This window comes from Lipotes vexillifer, unplaced genomic scaffold (assembly GCF_000442215.2).
Source record: "Lipotes vexillifer unplaced genomic scaffold, Lipotes_vexillifer_v1.1 scaffold1451, whole genome shotgun sequence".
In the NCBI taxonomy this organism is placed as follows: domain Eukaryota; kingdom Metazoa; phylum Chordata; class Mammalia; order Artiodactyla; family Lipotidae; genus Lipotes; species Lipotes vexillifer.
In genome coordinates, this window is record NW_006795096.1 from 592,834 (window position 1) to 615,286 (window position 22,453).

General features: G+C 48.6%; 1 protein-coding gene across 1 annotated transcript in view; it reads right to left on the bottom strand.

Moving 5' to 3' along the window:
* Window positions 1-8,455: 8,455 nt before the first annotated feature.
* The window catches only part of GNA12 (G protein subunit alpha 12), a 137,271-nt gene continuing 123,273 nt past the window's right edge, over window positions 8,456-22,453 (bottom strand). Inside the window, exons 8-9 of the mRNA XM_007467426.1 lie at window positions 10,102-10,152; window positions 8,456-9,025 (exon numbers count right to left, since the gene is read on the bottom strand). Coding sequence (XP_007467488.1) covers window positions 8,456-9,025; window positions 10,102-10,152 — 621 coding nt within the window. The remainder of the gene's footprint in view (window positions 9,026-10,101; window positions 10,153-22,453) is intronic.

The window sequence follows — 22,453 nt, forward strand, 5'->3', positions numbered from 1 at the left end:
CTCTTCCGAGAGCAGCACCTCATGTCAAAGGCAGGGGTGCAGGGGAGCACGTCCACCTGTGCCAGCAGCAAACAGTGCAGGGAGGGGCTCCCCATCTACCTGAACTGGCACCGAGTCGTCGTCCGCCCTTGCCCCTGGGGGAGGACCAGGGCCATTCCTCTGAACGTCCGTTTGGGGAGAGTCCCCTTCGGTGGACGGCGGGGACAGTGGCGTCTGGGCTGCCACCTCACCTCAGGTGAGCGGGACCCAGGCTGCGGGAGCTTCTGGGAGTAGAGGTCGACACTCCTCTTTCTTCCTCTGTCCTCGGGCCTCCCCGACCCTCTCCCGCTTCTCCCTGAAGCAGCCGGTAAAAGTGGGGCTCCCGTTAGCTCAACCCCGGCTTGTCATACGCCCCGAGCAGGAGCGAGGCCTGAAAAAGGTGAAAGAAGGTCCAGGGGGCCGTGGCCCCTCGCCCCCCTCATTGTTGGCCCCCAAAACAGGCCTTTCTCAGTGGCAACAGCTTCGTCGCATTACGTGAGCTTCAATCACCACTTGATTACACGACTCGATCGGCCTCGTTCTTACGTCTAAAAGTCCAGAAGCCAAGTGGAAACACACATACACGTCGGCATCTTAATACCGGGATTATGGATGACGTCGACGTACAGAATAAATTCTGTGTAATTCAACTTTTTAATGCTTACATATTACATTTTCAATCTCCAAATTAATGCTACAAAACCTGAATCCTGAGGAAAGAGGATGAAATTCTAGAAGTCTAACTGAAAACAAGAGAATTCATCACTTGAATGTAATAAGTAGTTCCTTCTTGCTTGGAATGCACAGTGCCCGTTAGGATCTACTTGCAGTGCCGCCAGCGCTTTCACTGTGCGCACCTTCTGGAAACGGAATGGTCTGTTCTCCTTGGAAGGGCTTCCTCTCAGAGGCTCGGATCCTTGTTGATGTGGACAGACTGGGAGAGTATTTATCCACGACACGTCCACCCAACACACATCCACTAGACACCTCTTCTGCTCTGGTCACTCTGCCCAAAGTTTAAAAAAAAAACCTTATCCACTGCACCGGCTCACTTCATAAATGCTTGTTTCCTGTATCCATGCATCTCAGGGTGAAGGTTGATGTTTTTGATGTGACATTAACAAAAAGGCTACTTTTTCTTTTTTGGGGGGGAGTGTCATTATTTCTACTTATACTAACATTACCTACAACGTTTTTTCTGCAGTGACCCTGGAGGTTCGACGTTGTCACTCAGCTGTGTTCTTGCATTTCATCCAGACTACAGTCTGTACTTGTGATGCCGTTGAGACATGCCTGACCCTATGGTTGAGTAAACACTGGAGAGTACGTGGGATCCCTGCCAGGGAGGGGACGGGATGAGGGAGCAGAGCCCGAGGCCCAGACCCCAGGCTCTAACTACCCATCCACCCCTCTCCTGCCCGGTGCCCGCTGGAGCCCTGGCCACCCGCCCCAGGGGTGGAGCTTCACCCAGGAAGCCGGCAGACACAACAATGAACACGCACTCAGGGGCACCCAGTGACGTGCTCCCCGTTCACGGGGCCTCGCTCATGGCTGCCGCGGGGCGCCAGGGACGCAACACACCAGAAGAATGTAGTTTACGGCAAGTTTTAATAGATTTATAAAAGTCGCATATACAAAACATGTTAAACTAACCCCCGTAGCTATACAATACACTTTTTACACTGCATCATGTATCTCTTAACCTGGAACACAGCATCCGTAAACCGAGGCCTGTCCCCCACTGTTGGTGCCATTATGGGGGGGAGGGGAGGGGTGTGGAGCTGCAGCGACACCCCAGGGGCGGCGCCGTGACCCAGCACTCGGCTGTTGCCCTTGAATTTCCTTTCCGAGTGGAGAGAGCCCGGAAGAGCTCAGAGCTCTGTTTCTGCAGCCGCTGCCGCAGCAGATTACCCCCACGGCCCTGCCCCGCCACGGGGTCCCCCACACACTACAGGGGCCACAGCACAGCACTGAGGAGGTGAGCTGAGGACGTGGCAGAGCGCAGGGCGCCGAGCACACAACACTGAACTTCCTGGCTGCGCTCGTGTCAACAGAGAATAACATGCCTGCCAATTTTAGCTGCTTCGAATGGAGTGAAGGAAAAGACACTTGGAATGTTTTGCCATTTGCATAACAGGTCAAAAGGTAATGCTTTAAGATCCTAGAGATGGGTAGACTCAATAGAGACCTCTTTTAAATTTCTTGATAAACAGGCTTGTTAGAGAATCTAACAGTTAAAACGATGATGGGGAGAAAGTTTCACAGGGTGCCCGTGAGCCCTCCTGGGACAGGCCTTGGCCCCGGCTTCCACAGACTCCGCAGTGAGAGCTCTGGCCACCTGTTTGCCGGTGAACCTGGAAAAGGTGCCCGGGCTCGTCCAGAAAGCTTGGGTGAAGAGGGAAGCCACGGAGAACCGGCTTTGTTAGCCCGACTGTCAGATCAAGGCTGGTTCCACATTTGTGAGCTGAGTTCCAGAGTCTCCTAGGTGACAGTGCTCTCTGCCCAGCATGGGCACGGACGTCTCTTGAGGGCAGCCGGACAGACAGTGGTGAGGAGACCTCCTGCGTCCCCCAAGGCTATGGGGGGCTTCCCCGGGGGCCGGGCACTGAGCAGAGGGGCTGAGGCCCCAGGGCAGAGGGTTCAGCTGCAAGGCACGTGGCAGTCCCGTGAGATGCCGTAAAGCGCCCAGGCTGCCGGGGCAGCACACCCGGCCCATTGCCACTCAGGGTGGGGCCTCCTGGAACCCCATTCTCAGTTCCTTCCCGACTGGAGAAATTCTGAAGTCGGCTGAAGAGCTGGGCCCCTGGACCAGCACCGGGAAGCAGCAGAACCCACAGCGGAGGGCCTGTTTCTCCCAAATCACAAGGGTCATGCTCTCAGCTGCCCCTACACTGGACTTGTCTCGGCCGGACTCTAGGTCAGCCTCACCAGGCGGGATGCGCGGTCCACCCCTCCCCAGTGTCCACACCGCCTGGGCCACCAGAGCGGTCTGGCTCCGCAACCTGCCGGGAAATGCGGTCCCGCGGGAAACCTCCACCTTGACTGTGAATAGCTGCGGTTATGTTCATTTGGGGGAATTACTCGGCTTTTGAAAGCACAAAATAAAATGTATTAATAAAAAGGCGCCCGAGTGACAAGCCTGCAACAGACAGATCAGGACGACTGTGAGCCTGCGCGGCTCAGCCCCGTCTACACTCTGCCGGCCGCGCAATCAGAGTGCCGGCCGCCTGCCCGGGAGGAAACTCGGGCTGGTCCAGGAACCCCTAGTAGCTGCTCTAGTGTTTCACTGTGGTTTGTGTTATACACACACACACACACACACAAGAAAACCACCGGAATAAAAACACTACCTTCACAACCAGCTCAGAAGCGGAAAACCCAGTTTCCAGCGGGAGCCAGGTGTGCGCTTCTCTGTGAAGCGAGCCACGGGGCCGCGTTTACAGCAGCAGTCTTCGGGTCCCTGTAATAAGCACCTCACAGTGACGTGCCAAGGTCCTCGCTGGATCTGAGGAGGAGGGAGGCGCCGCAGGTCGGGTGGGATACAAGAGCAGTTCCCGCCTGTTCTCAGCTACTCCACACCCTAATCGCAGGCTGCCGGGGAGGGCCTGCTGCCCTACGAGTTCTGCATTTTGGGACAGGAATCTCATGGTCTATTTCTGAGTTCCACCCCATTTCCTACCTCTTGCTGTACTCAGACGCCGATTCCCGGGAACATCCATCCTGCCAGGATGTTTGAGAACTCACTCGGGCTGGCAACATCCCGCTCCTTCCTGCGGTGACCTGGGGCGGGAGCCTCGCGTATCAAGTTCCCACGCTGAGCAGCGCTCCGCTCTCCTAGGGGCTCACGACTACCGTCAGGGTCAGCAGAACCCCTGCAGGTGTGCGGTCCACACCGAGGAGCCGCTCTGGGTGTGACGCATCCCATGTCATCCAGCAAGAGGCGGGCACTGGGGGTGCTTCGGGCAGTAGCAACCTGTTGTGCTTTTAAGTAGGTTTTCACCTGAAGAGATGCCAACATGGTGTGGAAACCAAAACCACCTATTTCAGTACCATCCTGAGCACCAGCGAACACCCAGCCTCTAGTTCCAGCGGGTTCTGGAGGGCGGGACCTGGCAGGAGAGGGGGGGCCCACATGAGCAGCCGGGCCTCTTGTGCCGTGAAGTCCTCCTCCAGCAGAAGGTAGGAACCACACACCGAGTGGGACAGAGGAAGCGGAGTGGCCCTTCCACGCCCCAGGGGCTCCCCTCCACCCACAGCCAGGCTTCCCCTTCCCTGAACTCAGCGCGAACCATGTGCCACCTGCCGTTAAGGGCCGCCAACACAGCGAGTGCCAGCCTCTGAGCCGCCTTAACCAAGCAGCTCCTTCCTCTGGGGACCCGCCACCACCCTCTTCAGGGCCCAGCAGGTGCCTCACAAACGCAGTCAGTAAAAGCAGCCCTTGCTCAGGGGGGCTGAGCTCTCAGGCCCCCTGCCAGCTGCAGGCCCAGCACCAACCTTGGCACCAGGGCCTGCGCCCGCCCCGAATGCCAAGTCCGTGAAACGCAGGAATCCCACACGCAAGGCCCACCTCTCCCTACCTTTAAAGTCTGCCAGGCAGACTTTAAAAGGGCTTGTCTTTTTCTTCAAACAGAGCTCTCTAAATTTCCGGGCATCACTGAAGAATGAGGTTGCTGAGCGCATCTGATGTACCTTACGGAGAAGGTGGCGTCAAAAGTCCTGAAAGGACCACCCGACATGCTGTTGAAGGCTTAGTGGGAACTTCTGCTCTTCACTTAAACCACAACAGAAAACCCAGCATCACTTTCTTCCTGAGGCAGGTGGTAGGTTACAGCAAGGGGAGGATTCGGGGGCCAGCACGTCGTGGACCACAATTCCAGTGGCCTGGAGGGAGTCCTCCATGGTCCTCTGCTTCATGGTCTGTGACCCCGGCTGCACAGCAACCACCGGGGAAACCAGGAGTGCATCCACGTGATGCCTGTACCGCACGGGTTCTGGGTGGCTCAGCCCAGGGCTTTGCAAAGCCCCTCAGGTGACCTGACTGCGGCGCCAGAGCTGAGCATCGTGATCTGATCCAACTTTTACAAACGGGGCAACTGGAACTCAAAGAGCTTAGCCCTCAGCCACGTGGATAATGACGAGTACAAGATTCTCTGGGGGCGGGGGGGAGGGCAGTTCTGCCTTCCCGGCACGTGGACGCACACGACGCCTACCCGGGCGATGGCCACTGGACAATACATATGAGCTTTTTTCTACAAGAGAATCCTGAGCGCCACGAGCTCTGTCGGCTGGGAATCGTTCGCGCTTTGCATCAGTGGTTTCTTCGTTTTGTGATGGGGACGGTCACCCCACGGGGTTGCGGAGAAAGAGTTCCCACCCTTGCCTTCCCTTGGGCTTGCCCCAGCCTCCGGTCTCTGGCCACGTCCACGTCCATCACCAGGTCCTCTCCTCGGGCCCCCAGGTCTCAGGGCAGCAGGTTCCCTCCTTCACACACACACACACACACAACACGTGTCTTTACATGTATTTGCCACCGTTCCTTGTCCTGAAGTCATGTTCTAGAGGCATCCACTCAGTGACAGCGCTCCTGTGTCCCACGTGGAAATAAAAACTGTGAGCGACAAGTAATGAACCTTCAAGGAACATTAGGAGAGTTATCCAACTGCTCTGAATTTTGGGGAACTGTAAAATTAATGTTGACTGCGCATGCTGAGCTGGTATTTTCTATTAAGCAAAGGAAAACTGAGGATATATCTTAACAAGCATCCAGAGGCTGAAGGCGGTCAGATCATCGAACCAGCCCCTCCTGCCAATTAAAATGCTGTGCAGGGCGTAAGCGGTGAGCAGGTCGCCCCGACTGCTCCCCTCCTAACGGTGCCTTTACTCACGATGCCAAGTTAGTGTCTGCTCCCAGGATGCCCAAGTCAGTCAGCCATAACTGATAATCTTGTCTCAAGATTATTTCCCGATCTTGGAGTTGAAATAACCTGACTCATTTTTATCAAAAAAGTAAAAAGGTTACAAGAATAAAGAGTCTAGAGAACTCTCTATATAAATTACAAAGCTACGATGCAATATCTTTAAAACAATTTCTCTACAAACTGAAGGGTTAAAAAAATATTTCAGTAAAAAACGTACATGTGTCCTTATGTGTAAACAGTATAACTGTGAGGAAAATATCTTAGTTTGAGGAAGTTTATTGTTACATTTTTGTAATAACAGATGAGGCACAACTATCAATAAAAAAAGACAATAATCGAGGGTAACAGTGAAATTAAAATAAAAAAAAATAGAAAAGCCTAAGGTTTTGGAGAGAAAAGTGACTATAATCTACGTGTAGAAAGGCTGTAGACGGCTTCAGTTGACCTTGCAGAGAGCGATCTTCTCGGATGCCGACCAATCATGGAATTGAGGGCCGGGCGCCTTGCAGGACTAAGCCGTCCACTCAGCTTACCGTGAAGAGGGGAGCCTGGCCGCAGCGGGGAGAGCGGGTCAGTTCTGGGCCGGGCAGGGGCCCCCCTCGGGCCGTCCCCTCTGCTTCCCAGTCCGCTCAGCTTCCCTGTCTATACCAACTCGCTTCCGCCTCCGAAAGCAAACCAGCAGCCGCGTCAGATGGTTTAAAGGACAAACGGCGCTTGCCGACCGTGCTGACCCCACTCGCCAGCAAGCCGTTCGGATGGGCACCTGCACCGGCTATGCCGACCGCCCCCTCCGCCAGACCACAGGGAGCGTTTCCAGGCTGGTGGGGAAGCGCACGGGTCCCGGCACACGTGTGAGACCTGGAACCCGGCGGGCGAGGAGCGCTCATGCCCCAGGACGGGTCCTGTGAGCAGTGACGGCGGGGTCTCGGGCCGCCCTGACACAGCCCGTTGAGAATGTTCTTTTTCCTTTCGGCCTCGGTCATCGGCCCCGATCCTGGGGCTCGTCCTCTCAGTTTATGAAGAGCCACAGGACGCAGTACAAAAACAGCAACTTTTCTCCAGCCAAAAAAAAGAGCCGAAACCCCAGCAAACATCGACAGGAAGCCTTGAGCGCCCAGAGAGACAGGATTTCATGTCGTCTCCTCATTAAAACCCCGTGACAACAAGGCTGACTCAGAAGCAGTTTCTTTCCTCCCTTTCCTCCTGGGTCAGCATCTGCCACAAGATCCCTGTTTATCTGCTGGGTGAAGGCAAGCAGGCCGTTCACCAGGGACGCACGACCGGGAACAGTGTGGCCTAGGGATGGGGCCCGGGGACAGTTACTCAACCACAGGAACATTCTGGTGCCACTGACAGAGGAAGCTTTTTTCTCTTTTAAATGCTAGGCAGGGTCCTCAACACGCCAGACACTTTTGAGTAGAGTAATACACAGCGGGGACCAGTTTGGAATGCAATGTATTTTTAAACACAGTGAAAGACACCTGGACAGAGTAACCGGACAAGTTAACTGAGTGTAAGATTGACCAGCTCGCGTCGACATTCACAGCCTCTGCAGTTTCACTCAGAGGAGACCACGTCCGACAGTTTTCCTGCTACATTTGTACGTTAGGAGAAGCGAGAGACCGTGATGAGAACCTCGATTCTCGGCCACCAGGAGGCAGCGCGGAGCCCAGGGGCATTAACGAGGGCTCCGCTGGCAATGCCGCCAGCTCTCGGAAGCCCCTGAGAGGAAAGGAGCTCTCCACTTCCTCCAAAGAAGGAAAGGCTCCCTGCAGCCGACTGCAGCGTCAGAGACGACTCAGAAGACAGAAGAGTCATCTGCAAGGCCAGCTGGTTGAAGTTTTTGCCGAGGGGCGGGGAGGGTGGGCACAGAGGCAGCGGGCACTGCCTTGTGCAGAGGGGAGGGGGCAGGGCGGGAAGAAAGCGCAGGCTGTGGGGCCTTAAGTCCACACCGCCAGCTCTCACTGCCACCCTCTCACCTGACGGCCGGGCCAGGGCCTCTCGGGACATCGGCACAAGAGACTTAAAAGGCAGTGCGCTCCCTTGGGGAGGTGGTGGCGACAGCCTGCGCTTCACCTCCTACAAACCACCCCCACCCCTGCCCCGGCAACACTCCTCACCAAGCACTCTCGAGTTAGAGAGAAAAGCCATCTGCAAAGATGTCGGTTTTCGTGTTTCTGTCATTAAAGACAGAGTGTGCGCGCACACACACGCAGTCCTCGATTACATTGTGTCAGAGAAGGAACAGTTTCTGTAAAAAGAAAGAAAGCTGTGTTATTAGGCCTTACACGTTAATACCAAAGTGATCGCTTGGATTTTCAGTAGTTTCACTAGTCCCCAGGATTCAGTAGCTAACACCAGTGTCACGTCCTTTGGCCTAGAGCGTGGCGGGCCTCACGGCATCCCTGAGCCAGGTGTTGAGGGCACGGATTCGGGAAACCCGCTCCGGGACACCGGGGAGATGTGGCCTGTGGCCGGCGAGGCTGCTGAAGGACCACCAGAGTGAGGGGCACCCTCTTTCACTGCAACATGATATCTTTCAGGTTTTCTTGCAGGATGGTGTCCTTGACGGCGTGAAACACGAAGCGGATGTTCTCGGTGTCTATGGCGGTGGTAAAGTGGTGGAAGAGTGGCTTGCTGCGATTCCGTCTCTTCCGGTCGAAACACTGGACCAGGTAGCGCTGGACGTCCTCCAGCCTGTGGGGGTCGCCCTTGAAGTCTGGGAAGTGCTTCTTGATGCTGACAGCCTTCACCTTCTCCACCAGGAGGTCCGTCTTGTTGAGGAACAGGATGATGGAGACGCTGAGGAAGAGCTTGTTGTTAACGATGGTCTCAAAGATGTTCATGGACTCCACCAGGCGGTTGGTGCGCCTGTCTTCCATGAGGACCTGGTCGTACTCACTGGACGAGACCATGAACAGGATCGACGTGATCCCATCAAAGCACTGGAACCACTTCTGGCGCTGAGACCGCTGGCCGCCCACATCCACCATCTTGAAAGGGATTTTTTTGATGACAAAGTCATGTTCCACGATGCCCTTGGTGGCCTTCCTCGCCAGCAGGATGTCCTGCTTGCTAGGAAAGTAATTCTGTAAAATAGGATAAGGGAGAAATTCAGGAGAGGAAGAACATGAGAAAACAAGAACAAAAAGATGGGGTGGAAGGAAAGAGAGTTACAGTGACTTTGGAGAGAAGCTGAACCAAATACCAGAAGCAACTTTCAATTACAAAAATATAAATTCACCATGAAACAAAAAGTGAAGGCACTAAACAGCTCATTTCAAAATGAACAAAGGCTCATCAGGCTGAGGAAGGATTATCAGAATCTTCACCGTTAGGCCCCAGTCTGCAACCTCATCGACTTTCTTCTCCACAGGAGACTTACATCTTCTTTTTTCCTGTACCACAGCTACCTTTCTGTTTTTCTAACTTCTAGGGCACACGCATTCCAAACCCTTACTATGAACTGATTTAACTTAGGTTTTGCAACGCTATTTAAATTTAGCCTGCAATATATTTAATATGTTATTCTTGGAGAACTCTTAAAGTCTTTAGCAGCACACGGGCAACTGTGCTCACTCAAACCACTTAGACCCTCTGCACTATTAACAATCCTCCAGTGAGTACTGCACACCAGCACTCATGCATCATCCTTGCCAAAAATCCAAACAGGGCTGAAGCCTCTAGAGCCAACTACCAATTCATGAGGTATAGAGGGGAGAGAGAAACGTCTTCAACAACACTGCGGGGATGGAGGAGCAAAATCGAGACGCGAGAAACCCTACAGGAGAAATGATGCAATTACTCCAACAAATACTTTGAAAGGAAGAAAAAGATGGAAGGAGAACCCCAAAGAATACAAGAGGTCTAAGTGCCATGGACCAGCTGCAATGGATGGGCCGTAATAGGATGTCGATTCAAACTACTAAAATAAAGCGGCGTCCACAAGAAAACATGCATGAGACAACTGGGAAAGTCTCAAAACTGACTTGACATTAAGGAATTATCGCTAATTTTTTAGGAGCAATAATGGCATTGTGGTCACCTGACACAACCAACATGGCTCCTGAGGACGGCGAAAGCCCTCACCGCTTGGGCTGCTTTGGTCCCCACACAGTGTTTTCTCATCCTGGGTCACGGACCCCTGGGGCGGGGTCTTACTCACCAGCTGGCCAATCCGGTCCAAGTTATCCAGGAAGTACTTCACTGATTCACCCTGTCGTGGAGGAAACAGAGCCACAACTCAGTCCTGGTTGAGGAACGCTGATTTGGTAAAATGACTGCTATTTTGCCTCTGTGTAAATAGGAAGGCAAAGTAAAAAGGCTAACAGCATACATGTATTTTTTTAAATTAAAAACACAATTAAAAAAATTTAAAAATGCAATTACTCTAGCTCTGATCCCAAGGTTCAAATTCAGACTGTGTTTTCCAAAGCGCCCCTGGCTTGACCCTGGTGATGGGCAGGGTGCTGACTCCCTTCCTTCCCAGATATGGAGACTGGCCTGCTCCAGGCCACGCCACCAGGGAGCTGGCGCATGAGGTTAAGTGCCCGTGAATGGTTTTGCTCCTGCAGAGCTGGCCCAAGGCACTCTAGCCACCTTCTTTGAAGCAGGCCCGTCTTTGAGGCACATGACAAAACATGCGCCAGTTTCTGGAAACAGGCCTGACGTTCCATTATTACGTTACACATTTGTACGACCTGATTTACAGCCTAGAATGAGGGGACTCTTTGGTCTGGATTTCCGTGCTGGGATGACTAGTCTTTCTCTACCCACTGGACGTTCTCCGGACTGAACGTCGATACAAACCAGGGCTGTTCAATAGCCAGAAGTGACCTTGAAAATCACCCACGGTGAGTGAACCACACAATGCGGCGGCACTCACGGGGCATAAGGAGCGTTTAGAGGGCCTTCAATGTCGATTAAATGGAGGGAACAGAGGAAGTGGAAGTGAACGGGCAAAAGCTCCCCTTAATAAGTGGGATGTTGATTATACCCCGTGTGCCCAGAGGACACGGCTTCCTGCAAGGTTGCACCCTGAGCCTCACTCTGCAGACAGGGACCAGCGAGCACGCTGGGAGAGTCCCCCAGGGAAGCCACGCCAGCACCGTGTTCTCACGACAGTGGAGGGTGGCAAGGAGGTGGCACTCTGGGCTTTTAAGGAGGAAGATCATCTGTAAGGTCCTAGACGGCAGCTTGAGCTGAGACTTCGTAAAAAACGATGAAGAAAGACAGGAGCGTCAAGCCCTGGTTCCTCCCTCCCCACGCGCCTCCTCCGGGCCTGAAGGAAGACACCGAGGGGTGGGCTTCCTTCAGTGAAGAATCAACCTTCCCATTTTAAAATGAAGGCCTGTGGGTGATTCGGCAGAGAGCATTTTGTGTAAGGAACAGAAACACACCTTCCCTGCGTCACAGCACAGATCACGATTTGCGATACGACCTTCCTCCTGGGCATCCGTGCTGTCAGGGCACAGGCCGACTCTGCCCTGGGAGGCTGGGGTCCGGGCCGGCACAAACACCTCGCCTCCAGCCGCGGCCCCCAGCCTGCACACAGCTCCTCCCCGTGGAGGGGAAGCTGGGCTCAGTGCGGCGGGAGGTCGTGCCCCTTCCCGCAGCTGCCGACCATGCCCTGCCGATTGGCACAGCCTGCGTCCTCCCGTGGCCGGACAGGAAACAGCTGGTGAGTGAAGAGTGGACGCCAGCCCACCTGATTTACGGCTGCTCCTCCCCCAAAGCTCCCATCGCTCTTGCCTCCCACCGCCTCTCATTCGGGGCCCTCGGAGGCGCGACGGGAGCTCAAGAACAATCAAGGCGCTGCCCGTGTCCCCCGCGCATCCTTCCAGGGAGGCGGGGCAGCGGGAGCTGCCCACAGCCGGCCTCCTGCCCGACTTGGGCGGGGGCTCCAGGCACAAAGACAGTGGGACCAGCCCCCGCTCCCACCACCACCCGGCCAGCGGTCTTGGCCTGATTGGGCACAAAAAGTCACGGCGACGCAGACACCCCGGCCATGTTCTGTCACCACGGCATGACAGTCGTCCCAGTGGCAGGCACTGCGACATGGGTGCAAGTGCCGAACCTCGACACACAGACGTGACGTGCAAAATGCCCCGAGGACACAAGTAGGCATGAGCTAAACACAGATTATTAAGAAGGGGAGGAAATCCTTTTCCCCCAGTTTCACTTTATTTCCAACGATTGCGTTTGAAATCAGGGTCAGACCAATGGACCTTAAAACACACCACATGCTAACATAAATGGACCTTTACAGTTTGTTTCTCCACCAGAACAGTCTGTTTAATCATCTCACCAGCTTGTTTCACGACCTCAAAGGCGGTGACTTATTGGTGACTCTGCTGCTCTGCATGGTTTGGTGGCCTCGACTCTTTCCAGGAAGAATCATGTATGACATCGGAGAGGGGAGAAATCCTGCCTCACCTGGACAATAAGCTACCGGGTCCGCGCTAGAGCCGCTGTTGAACCGTAAGGCAGAGGACTGCACCATTCTGCTCTCCAACGTGGGGCGAGCGGGAAGGGGACAGGAGGGGATGAGAAACCAACGTACTCAGACCAGAAATTGGCCCATAACCTCCGCGCGCGGTGCCATCCTACTGGGCTGAGTTGGAACCGCGGTCGAGGTCACTGTGGTTTATTGCCAGAGACTGGAGAGCACGTCACTCCACTGGACATGTAGCAATAGGCTTCACGACCCCCACAGCGTCAGCTCATTTAAAGGTCCAGGTTTACACTTCTGATCTATCCTTAACACCAGGAGGACGCGGTCATTTCTTCAGAAAATAGTGTCTGGCAGAACCTGAGATGCTAAACTGAGATTAACCACTCAGACTTTGCTACAGACTGAATGTCTGTGCCCCCTGCCCCCCATTCACATGCTGAAGCCTAATCCCCAGTGTGACGGTGTTAGGAGGTGGGGTCTCGGGGGGTGCTGAGGTCATGAAGAGGGAGTCCTCACGATGGGATCAGTGCCCGTATTAGAGGGACCCCAGAGGGCTCCCTCCTGCCTCTGCCATGTGAGGACACAGCGAGAAGACGCTGTCTATGAACCAGGAAGCGGGCCGCCACCCGACACTGAATCTGCCTGTGTCATGGACGACCAGCCTCCAGAACTGTGAGAAATAAATGCTTGTTGTTTAGTCTGTGGTATTTTTATTACCGCAGCCTGAATGCACTAAGATAGCACCGTGGTAGAAAGAGGCGACACGATCCCAGAGTCTTCTCCTGACAGCTACTGGGGCAACGTGGTCTAACAAAAAGGAGTAAATGGAAAACGGGCTTTTTACAATCCTGCTTGGTTTGAAAAATCTATATCACTTAAGATTACTAAAAACAGGGATTCATGGATTAGACAAAACACAACAAATTCATTAGCTCAGAGGCCACCAAACACATACTTGACATCAGCCTGCCCTCCCGACCCAACGCTCCCAGCAAAGCACTGACGCTTACTAGCTCTAGATGGATGGCTGAGGCGGGGCCTCGTGGGTGGAGAGGGGGCTGTCTGTTTCGAGAGGCAGCAGCAGGTTGCTCTGGGGCCCGTGCAGCTGTGCCAGGCACAGATGCCGAGTGTGGCATGAGGGACGTGCGCAGGGTCCAGGCTCATAGCACCAGCGAAGAGAATCATCTTTTTGGCAAATGGACTCTGTTCTTCACCAAATCTTCGCTGGACGCTCCTACTACCCACAGCTCTAGCAAAGGTCATACACACTCAGGGCTCCATATTCGAGGCTTCTTTCTGTCCGGCATCATCAGACAGACCCTCCTGCACACCCACCCCACCCTCCGTGACAGCCCCCGCAATACTGAAGCCGCTCCTCCGTCGCACGTCAGCCTCGGGCACCCATTCAGCCCATTTAGGCCTGAGGACAGAGCCTCAGCTCTTGCAGCGCTGAGCAAGCCCACTCTGGTCACATCTCTTTCTCTGCCAGTAATTGATCCACTCTCCCATACTTGGTTGAATTCTGGTCCTTTCTGTCAGTGTCACAGGGGAGCCGTGTGCATGAAAGAGAGCCCGTCCAGGTCAAGAATCACTGGCAGAGCCCCGCAGGGGATGGAGAAAGGACAGAGGTGGGCGTGGGTTAGTCCGAGATGCAAAGGTGGAGGCGGGAAGCAAGCAAGGGCCAGCGAGTGGTTACAGAGGAAACAAACACTAACGTCCACTTCGGGACAGGCAGCTTTCCAGTTCCTAGTCCTGTATCTGTCTACACACGAGCGGTTCCTATGTTCCTGTACTCAGCGGAAGTAATTCTAAAATTCTAACACAGGGCTTGTCAATGTGAGCACGAGGATTCAAAAATTTAGTTCACTTGCTTAGACACAGCAAATTAGGAAGACAAACTTCAAAACTGCTGTATATTAAAAACAAAAAACTATTCTAAATGTCAGATTTTCATTACTTAATAAATATTGAATTTATGATTTAATTTCCATTTAATAGAGATGCTAACCAACAACCTGTCTGAATAGAGAACTTTTAAAAATACTTTAGAGGATAGACCTTCAAGATGGCAGAGGAGTAAGACACGGACATCACCTTCCTCCCCACATATACATCAGAAATACATCTACATGTGGAACAACTCCTACAGAACACCTGCTGATACATAGATATATTTTTTCCCTTTTCTCTTTTTTTGAGTATGTATATGCTTCTTTGTGTGACTCTGCATACCTTTGCTTTAACCATTTGTCTGTCCTTTTTTTTTTTTTGTATAGTTTTTAGCGCTTGTTATCATTGGTGGATTTGTTTCTTGGTTCGGTTGCTCTCTTCTTTCTTTCTCTTTTTATTATTACTTTTTAATTTTTCCTTTTAAATAATTTTTTATTTTAATAACTTTATTTTATTATTATTATTTTCTTTCTTTCTTTCCTCCCTTTTCTTCTGAGCTAGCAGGGTCTTGGTGCTCCAGCCGGCTGTCAGGCTTGTGCCTCTGAGGTGGGGGTCGAGTTCAGGATACTGGTCCACCAGAGACGTCCTGACTCCATGTAATATCAAACAGCGAAAGGTCTCCCAGAGATCTCCATCTCAACGCTAAGGCCCAGCTCCACTCATGACCAGCAAGCTACAGTGCTGGACACCCTATGCCAAACAACCAGCAAGACAGGAACACAACCCCACCTGTTAGCAGAGAGGCGGCCTAAAATCATAACAAGGTCACAGACACCCCAAAACACACCACCGGATGTGGTCCTGCCCACCAGAAAGACCAGATCCAGCCTCATCCACGAGAACACAGGCACCAGTCCCCTCCACCAGGAAGCCTACACAACCCACTGAACCAACCTTAGCCACTGGGAGCAGACACCAAAAACAATGGGAATTACGAACCTGCGGCCTGAGAAAAGGAGACCCAAACACAGTAAGTTAAGCAAAATGAGAAGACAGAGAAACACACAGCAGATGAAGGAGCAAGGGAAAAACCCACCAGACCAAACAAATGAAGATGAAATAGGCAGTCTACCTGAAAAAGAATTCAGAGTAATGATAGTAAAGATGATCCAAACTCTTGGAAATAGAATGGAGGAAATACAAGAAACGTTTAACAAGGACCTAGAAGAACTAAAGAGCAAACAATGATGAACAACACAATAAATGAAATTAAAAATTCTCTAGAAGGAAGCAATAGCAGAATAACTGAGGCAGAAGAACGGATAAGTGACCTGGAAGATAAAATAGTGGAAATAACTACTGCAGAGCAGAATAAAGAAAAAAGAATGAAAAGAACTGAGGACAGTCTCAGAGACCTCTGGGACAACATTAAATGCACCAACATTCGAATTATAGGGGTCCCAGAAGAACAAGAGAAAAAGAAAGGGACTGAGAAAATACTGGAAGAGATTATAGTTGAAAACTTCCTTAATATGGGAAAGGAAGTACTCAAGTCCAGGAAGCACAGAGAGTCCCGTACAGGATAAATCCAAGGAGAAACACACCAAGACACATACTAATCAAACTATCAAAAATTAAATATAAAGAAAAAATATTAAAAGCAGCAGGGGAAAAGCAACAAATAACATACAGGGAATCCCCGTAAGGTTAAAAGCTGATCTTTCAGCAGAAACTCTGCAAGCCAGAAGGGAGTGGCAGGACATATTTAAAGTGACGAAAGAGAAAAACCTACAGCCAAGATTACTCTACCCAGCAAGGATCTCATTCAGATTCGATGGAGAAATTAAAACCTTTACAGACAAGCAAAAGCTAAGAGAATTCACCACCACCAAACCAGCTTTACAACAAATGCTAAAGGAACTTCTCTAGGCAGGAAACACAAGAGAAGGAAAAGACCTACAATAACAAACCCAAAACAATTAAGAAAATGGGAATAGGAACATACATATCAATAATTACCTTAAATGTAAATGGATTAAATGCTCCAACCAAAAGACATAGGCTGGCTGAATGCATACAAATACAAGGCCCATATATATGCTGCCTACAAGAGACCCACTTCAGACCTAGGGACACATACAGACTGAAAGTGAGGGGATGGAAAAAGATATTCCATGAAAATGTAAATCAAAAGAAAGCTGGAGTAGCAATTCTCATATCAGACAAAATAGACTTTAAAATAAAGATTATTACAAGAGACAAAGAAGGACACTACATAATGATCAAGGGATCAATCCAAGAAGAAGACATAACAATTGTAAATATTTATGCACCCAACATAGGAGAACCTCAATACATAAGGCAAATACTAACAGCCATAAAAGGGGAAATCCACAGTAACACAATCATAGTAGGAGACATAGTAATGGGACACCCCACTTTCACCAAAGGACAGATCATCCAAAATGACAATAAATAAGGAAACACAAGCTTTAACTGATACATTAAACAAGATGGACTTAATTGATATTTATAGGACATTCCATCCAAAAACAACAGAATACCCTTTCTTCTCAAGGTTTCATGGAACATTCTCCAGGATAGATCATATCTTGGGTCACAAATCAAGCCTTGGTAAATTTAAAAAAATTGAAATCATATCGAGTATCTTTTCTGACTACAACACTATGAGACTAGATATCAATTACAGGAAAAAAATCTGTAAAAAATACAAACACATGGAGGCTAAACAATACACTACAAAATAACCAAGAGATCACTGCAGAAATCAAAGGGGAAATCAAAAAATACCTAGAAACAAATGACAATGAAAACACAACAATCCAAAACCTATGGGATGCAGCAAAAGCAGTTCTAAGAGGGAAGTTTATAGCAATACAAGCCTACCTCAAGAAACAAGAAACACCTCAAATAAACAACCTACCCTAAAATCAAAAGCAGTTAGAGAAAGAAGAACAAAAAACCCCCAAAGTTAGCAGAAGGAAAGCAATCATAAAGATCAGATCAGAAATAAACGAAAAAGAAATGAAGGAAACAATAGCAAAGATAAATAAAACTAAAAGCCGGTTCTTTGAGAAGATGAACAAAATTGATAAACCATGAGCCAGACTCGTCAAGACAAAAAGGGAGAGGACTCAGATCAACAGAATTAGAGATGAGAAAGGAGAAGCAACAGCTGACACTGCAGAAATACAGAGGGTCATGAGGGATCACTACAAGCAACTCTATGCCAACAAAATGGACAACTTGGAAGAAATGGACAATTTCTTAGAAAGGCACAACCTTCCAAGACCAAACCAGGAAAAAATAGAAAATATAAATAGACCAATCACAAGCACTGAAATGGAAACTGTGATTAAAAATCTTCCCACAAACAAAAGCCCAGGACCAGATGGCTTCACAGGCAAATTCTATCAAACATTTAGAGAAGAGCTAACACCTATCCTCAAACTCTTCCAAAATACAGCAGAGGGAGGACCACTCCCAAACTCATTCTGCGAGGCCACCATCACCCTGATACCAAAACCAGACAAAGGTGTCACAAAGAAAGAAGACTACAGGCCAACATCACTGCTGAACATAGATGCAAAAATCCTCAACAAATACTAGCAAACTGAATCCAACAGCACATTAAAAGGATCACACACCATGATCAAGTGGGGTTATCCCAGGAACGCAAGGATTCTTCAAAACACGCAAATCAATCAATGTGATAAACCATATTAACAAATTGAAGGAGAAAAACCATATGATCAACTCAATAGATGCAGAAAAAGCTTTCGACAAAATTCAACACCATTTATGATAAAAACCCTCCAGAAAGCAGGCATAGGGGGAACGTACCTCACTATAATAAAGGCCATATATGACAAATGCACAGCCAACATCGTTCTCAATGGTGAAAAACTGAAACCATTTCCTCTAAGATTAGGAACAAGACAAGGTTGCCCACTCTCACCACTATTATTCAACATAGTTTTGGAAGTTTTAGCCACAGCAATCAGAGAAGAAAAAGAAATAAAAGGAATCCAAATGGGAAAAAAGGAAGTAAAGCTGTCACTGTTTGCAGATGACATGATACTATACATAGAGAATCCTAAAGATGCTACCAGAAAACTACTAGAGCTAATCAATGAATTTGGTCAAGTAGCAGGATACAAAATTAATGCACAGAAATCTCTTGCATTCCTATACACTGATGAAAAATCTGAAAGAGAAATTAAGGAAACACTCCCACTTACCACTGCAACAAAAAGAATAAAATACCTAGGAATAAACCTACCTAAGGAGACAAAAGACCTGTATGCAGAAAACTATAAGACACTGATGAAAGAAATTAAAGACAATACATACAGATGGAGAGATATACCATGTTCTTGGATTGGAAGAATCAACATTGTGAAAATGACTATACTACCCAAAGCAATCTACAGATTCAATGCAATCCCTATCAAACTACCAATAGCATTTTTCACAGAACTAGAACAAAAATTTTTGCAATTTGTATAGAAACACAAACAACCCAGAATAGCCAAAGCAATCTTGAGAAAGAAAAATGGAGCTGGAGGAATCAGGCTCCCAGACTTCAGACTATACTACAAAGCTACAGTAATCAAGACAGTATGGCACTGGCACAAAAACAGAATTACAGATCAATGGAACAGGATAAAAAGCCCAGGGATAAACCCACGCACATATGGTCACCTTATTTTTGATAAAGGAGGCAAGAATATACAGTGGAGAAAAGACAGCCTCTTCAGTAAGTGGTGCTGGCAAATTGGACAGCTACATGCAAAAGAATGAACTTAGAACACTCAACACCATACACAAAAATAAACTCTAAATGGATTAAAGACCTAAATGTAAGGCCAGACACTATAACACTCTTTGAGGAAAACATAGGCAGAACACTCTATGACATAAATCACAGCAAGATCCTTCTTGACCCACCTCCTAGGGAAATGGAAATAAAAACAAAACTAAACAAATGGGACCTAATGAAACTTAAAAGTTTTTGCACAGCAAAGGAAAACATAAACAAGACGAAAAGACAACCCTCAGAATGGGAGAAAATATTTGCAAATGAAGCAACTGACAAAGGATTAATCTCCAAAATTTACAAGCAGTTCATGCAGCTCAATATAAAAAAAAAACCAATCCAAAAATGGGCCGAAGACCTAAATAGACATTTCTCCAAAGAAGATATACAGATTGCCAACAAACACATGAAAGGATGCTCAACATCACTAATCAAGAGAAATGCAAATCAAAACTACAGTGAGGTATCACCTCACACCGGTCAGAATGGCCATAATAAAAAAATCTACAAACAATAAATGCTGGAGAGGATGTGGAGAAAAGGGAAACCTCTCGCACTGTTTGTGGGAATGCAAATTGATACAGCCACTATGGAGAGGAGTATGGAGGTTCCTTAAAAAACTAAGACTAGAACTACCATATGACCCAGCAATCCCACTACTGGGCATCTACCCTGAGAAAACCATAATTCAAAAAGAGTCATGTACCATAATGTTCACTGCAGCTCTATTTACAATAGCCAGGACATGGAAGCAACCTAAGTGTCCATCGACAGATGAATGGATAAAGAAGATGTGGCACATATATACAATGGAATATTACTCAGCCATAAAAAGAAACAAAATTCAATCATTTTTAGTGAGGTGGATGGACCTAGAGTCTGTAATACAGACTGAAGTAAGTCAGAAAGAGAAAAACAAATACCATATGCTAACACATATATATGGAATCTAAAAAAAAGAAATTGGTTCTGAAGAACCTAGGGGCAGGACAGGAATAAAGATGCAGACGTAGAGAATGGACTTGAGGACACGGGGAGGGGGATGGGTAAACTGAGATGAAGTGAGAAAGTGGCATGGACATATATACACTACCAAACGTAAAATAGCTAGCTAGTGGGAAGCGGCCACATAGCACAGGGAGATCAGCTCGGTGCTTTGTGACCACCTAGAGGGGTGGGATAGGGAGGGTGGGAGGGAGATGCAAGAGGGAGGAGATATGAGGATGTATGTATATGTATAGCTGATTCACTTTGTTATAAAGCAGAAACTAACACAGCATTGTGAAGCAATTTTACTCCAATAAAGATGTTAAAAAATACTTTAAAAATATTATATAATTCCCCAAAAGAAACTCTGAAATCACGCTTTGCTAAATTAGTACCTACGATATCTCACTGGGATCTTGCGAGATTAAAATTGTTATCGTAGCTCTGAAAGTAACTGGAAAAAGATTAAGCATCATATTAATATATATTAGAAAAATTAAGTTTCTCACATTTTACTTTGGGTGCCTATAAATTGTCTGTTGCTAATTATAATCCTAATATATTAGGCAAAAGATTCACTGGCAAAGTAGAAGATGCACAAAGCTGCTTTTGCTGCAGCACTTTTACAACATTAGAAGACTGGGGACAAGCCAAATGCCCGTACCATCAACTGTGGACGGGAATGAGGGGCCTCTAGGGACAGTTACAGAGTGACTTACAGACAGATAAAAAACCAAGGTGCGAAACAGAAAACATAGTGTGATTCCTGTTGTAGAAGGAATGGTGGGGAAATGAAAACATCTATACGATTTGCTTATATTTTAAAAAAGAAACATTGAAGGATAAACCAGCAAGAAGTAAAAACAATGATGTACAGCGAGGGGAGAACAGCGAAGGTGGGATGGGGTGGAAGCAGACCTCTCTGAATGTATTTTGACTTTAGAACCATGCAAACATCTTACATAATTAAAAGCAAAATTAAATTAAAAAATAATCACCCCCTCAAAATTTAGGCAAACTGAAACAAAGGACCCTAACTGTATCAAGCTGGAGGCCTCGACCTTCTGCCCTGGAGCACGGGCTCTCTAGCTTTGCTGTGCAGGCCTGTGCCCGGGCTTGTGCTTAAGTCCCTGTACCCAAGCTCCAAGCCCCCCACCTGAGATCCTGACAACGGCTGCCGCTTGGCAACCAAGGTGAGACCCCAGGAAAAGGCCCAAACAGGCCCTGGAGGCTGGCCTGGCTTGGGTGGGTCTCCTTGGCCTGTGCAATGGGGCTGAAGCCACAGGCCAGAGCGCCAGGCCCCTCGTGTCTGGGATTCTTCTCTTTCTTAAATTGAAGTAAAATCCACATGACAGGACTAACCATTTTAAAGTGTACAACACAGAGGCACTGAGCACATTGGCAAGGCTGTGCCACCACCTCCTGTACCCAGTTCCAAGGCATTTCGCCACGCCAAACGGGACCCTGTGCCCATAAGCAGTTATTCCTCAGCAACCACTCACTGGTCTGTCTCTATGGATTTGCCTGCCTTGAATCTTTCCTACAAATGGAACCACACACTGTGTGCCCTTTTGTGTCATCAGGCTTATTTCACCCAGCATGTTTCCAAGGTTCATCCATGTTGTAGCAGCTGTCAGGACTTCATTCTTTTTTTTACAGCTGAGTAATAGTCCACTGAATGGATGGTCCCTATTATGTTTATCCATTTGTCAGCAGGTGTACATTTAGATTATCTCCAGCTTCTGACTACTGTGAATAGTGCTATGAACACTCATGTAAAAGTTTTTGTTTGAACATCTGTTTTCAATTCTTTTGGGTATATAGTCCACTTAGGAGTGGAATTACTGGGTCACATGGTAACTCTATGTTTAATTTTTTTGAGGAACCACCAAACTATTTTCCACAGTGGCTGCACTGTTTCACATTCACGTCAGCAAGGTACAAAGGTTCCACATCTTCACCGACACTTGTTATTTTCTGATTTTTGAACTGTAGCCATCCTGGTGGGTGTGAAGTGGCATCTCTTCATGGTCTTGTCCGGGGGTTATGGTGGTTATGTCTGTAGCACTATGAAGTCGTGGATTTTTATGTATCAGAAGCAAAGTGTAAACACATGTTACTACCGGGAGTGGGTATATGAGTATCTGTTAGGCTCATTATGTTAAATGTTTCACAAAAAGTTTAACAGTCCAAATTACAGATTCAGCTTTTAAAACTATGGATTTAGATTCTACATTTGTATCTCAGGGACCAGACCATCATAGAAAAATGAGCTAGAAAGAAGTTCCAGAGCATGTTTTTAGGTATTCTCTTTCTCCAGATAAGAAAGCACCATGGGGTGTAGGG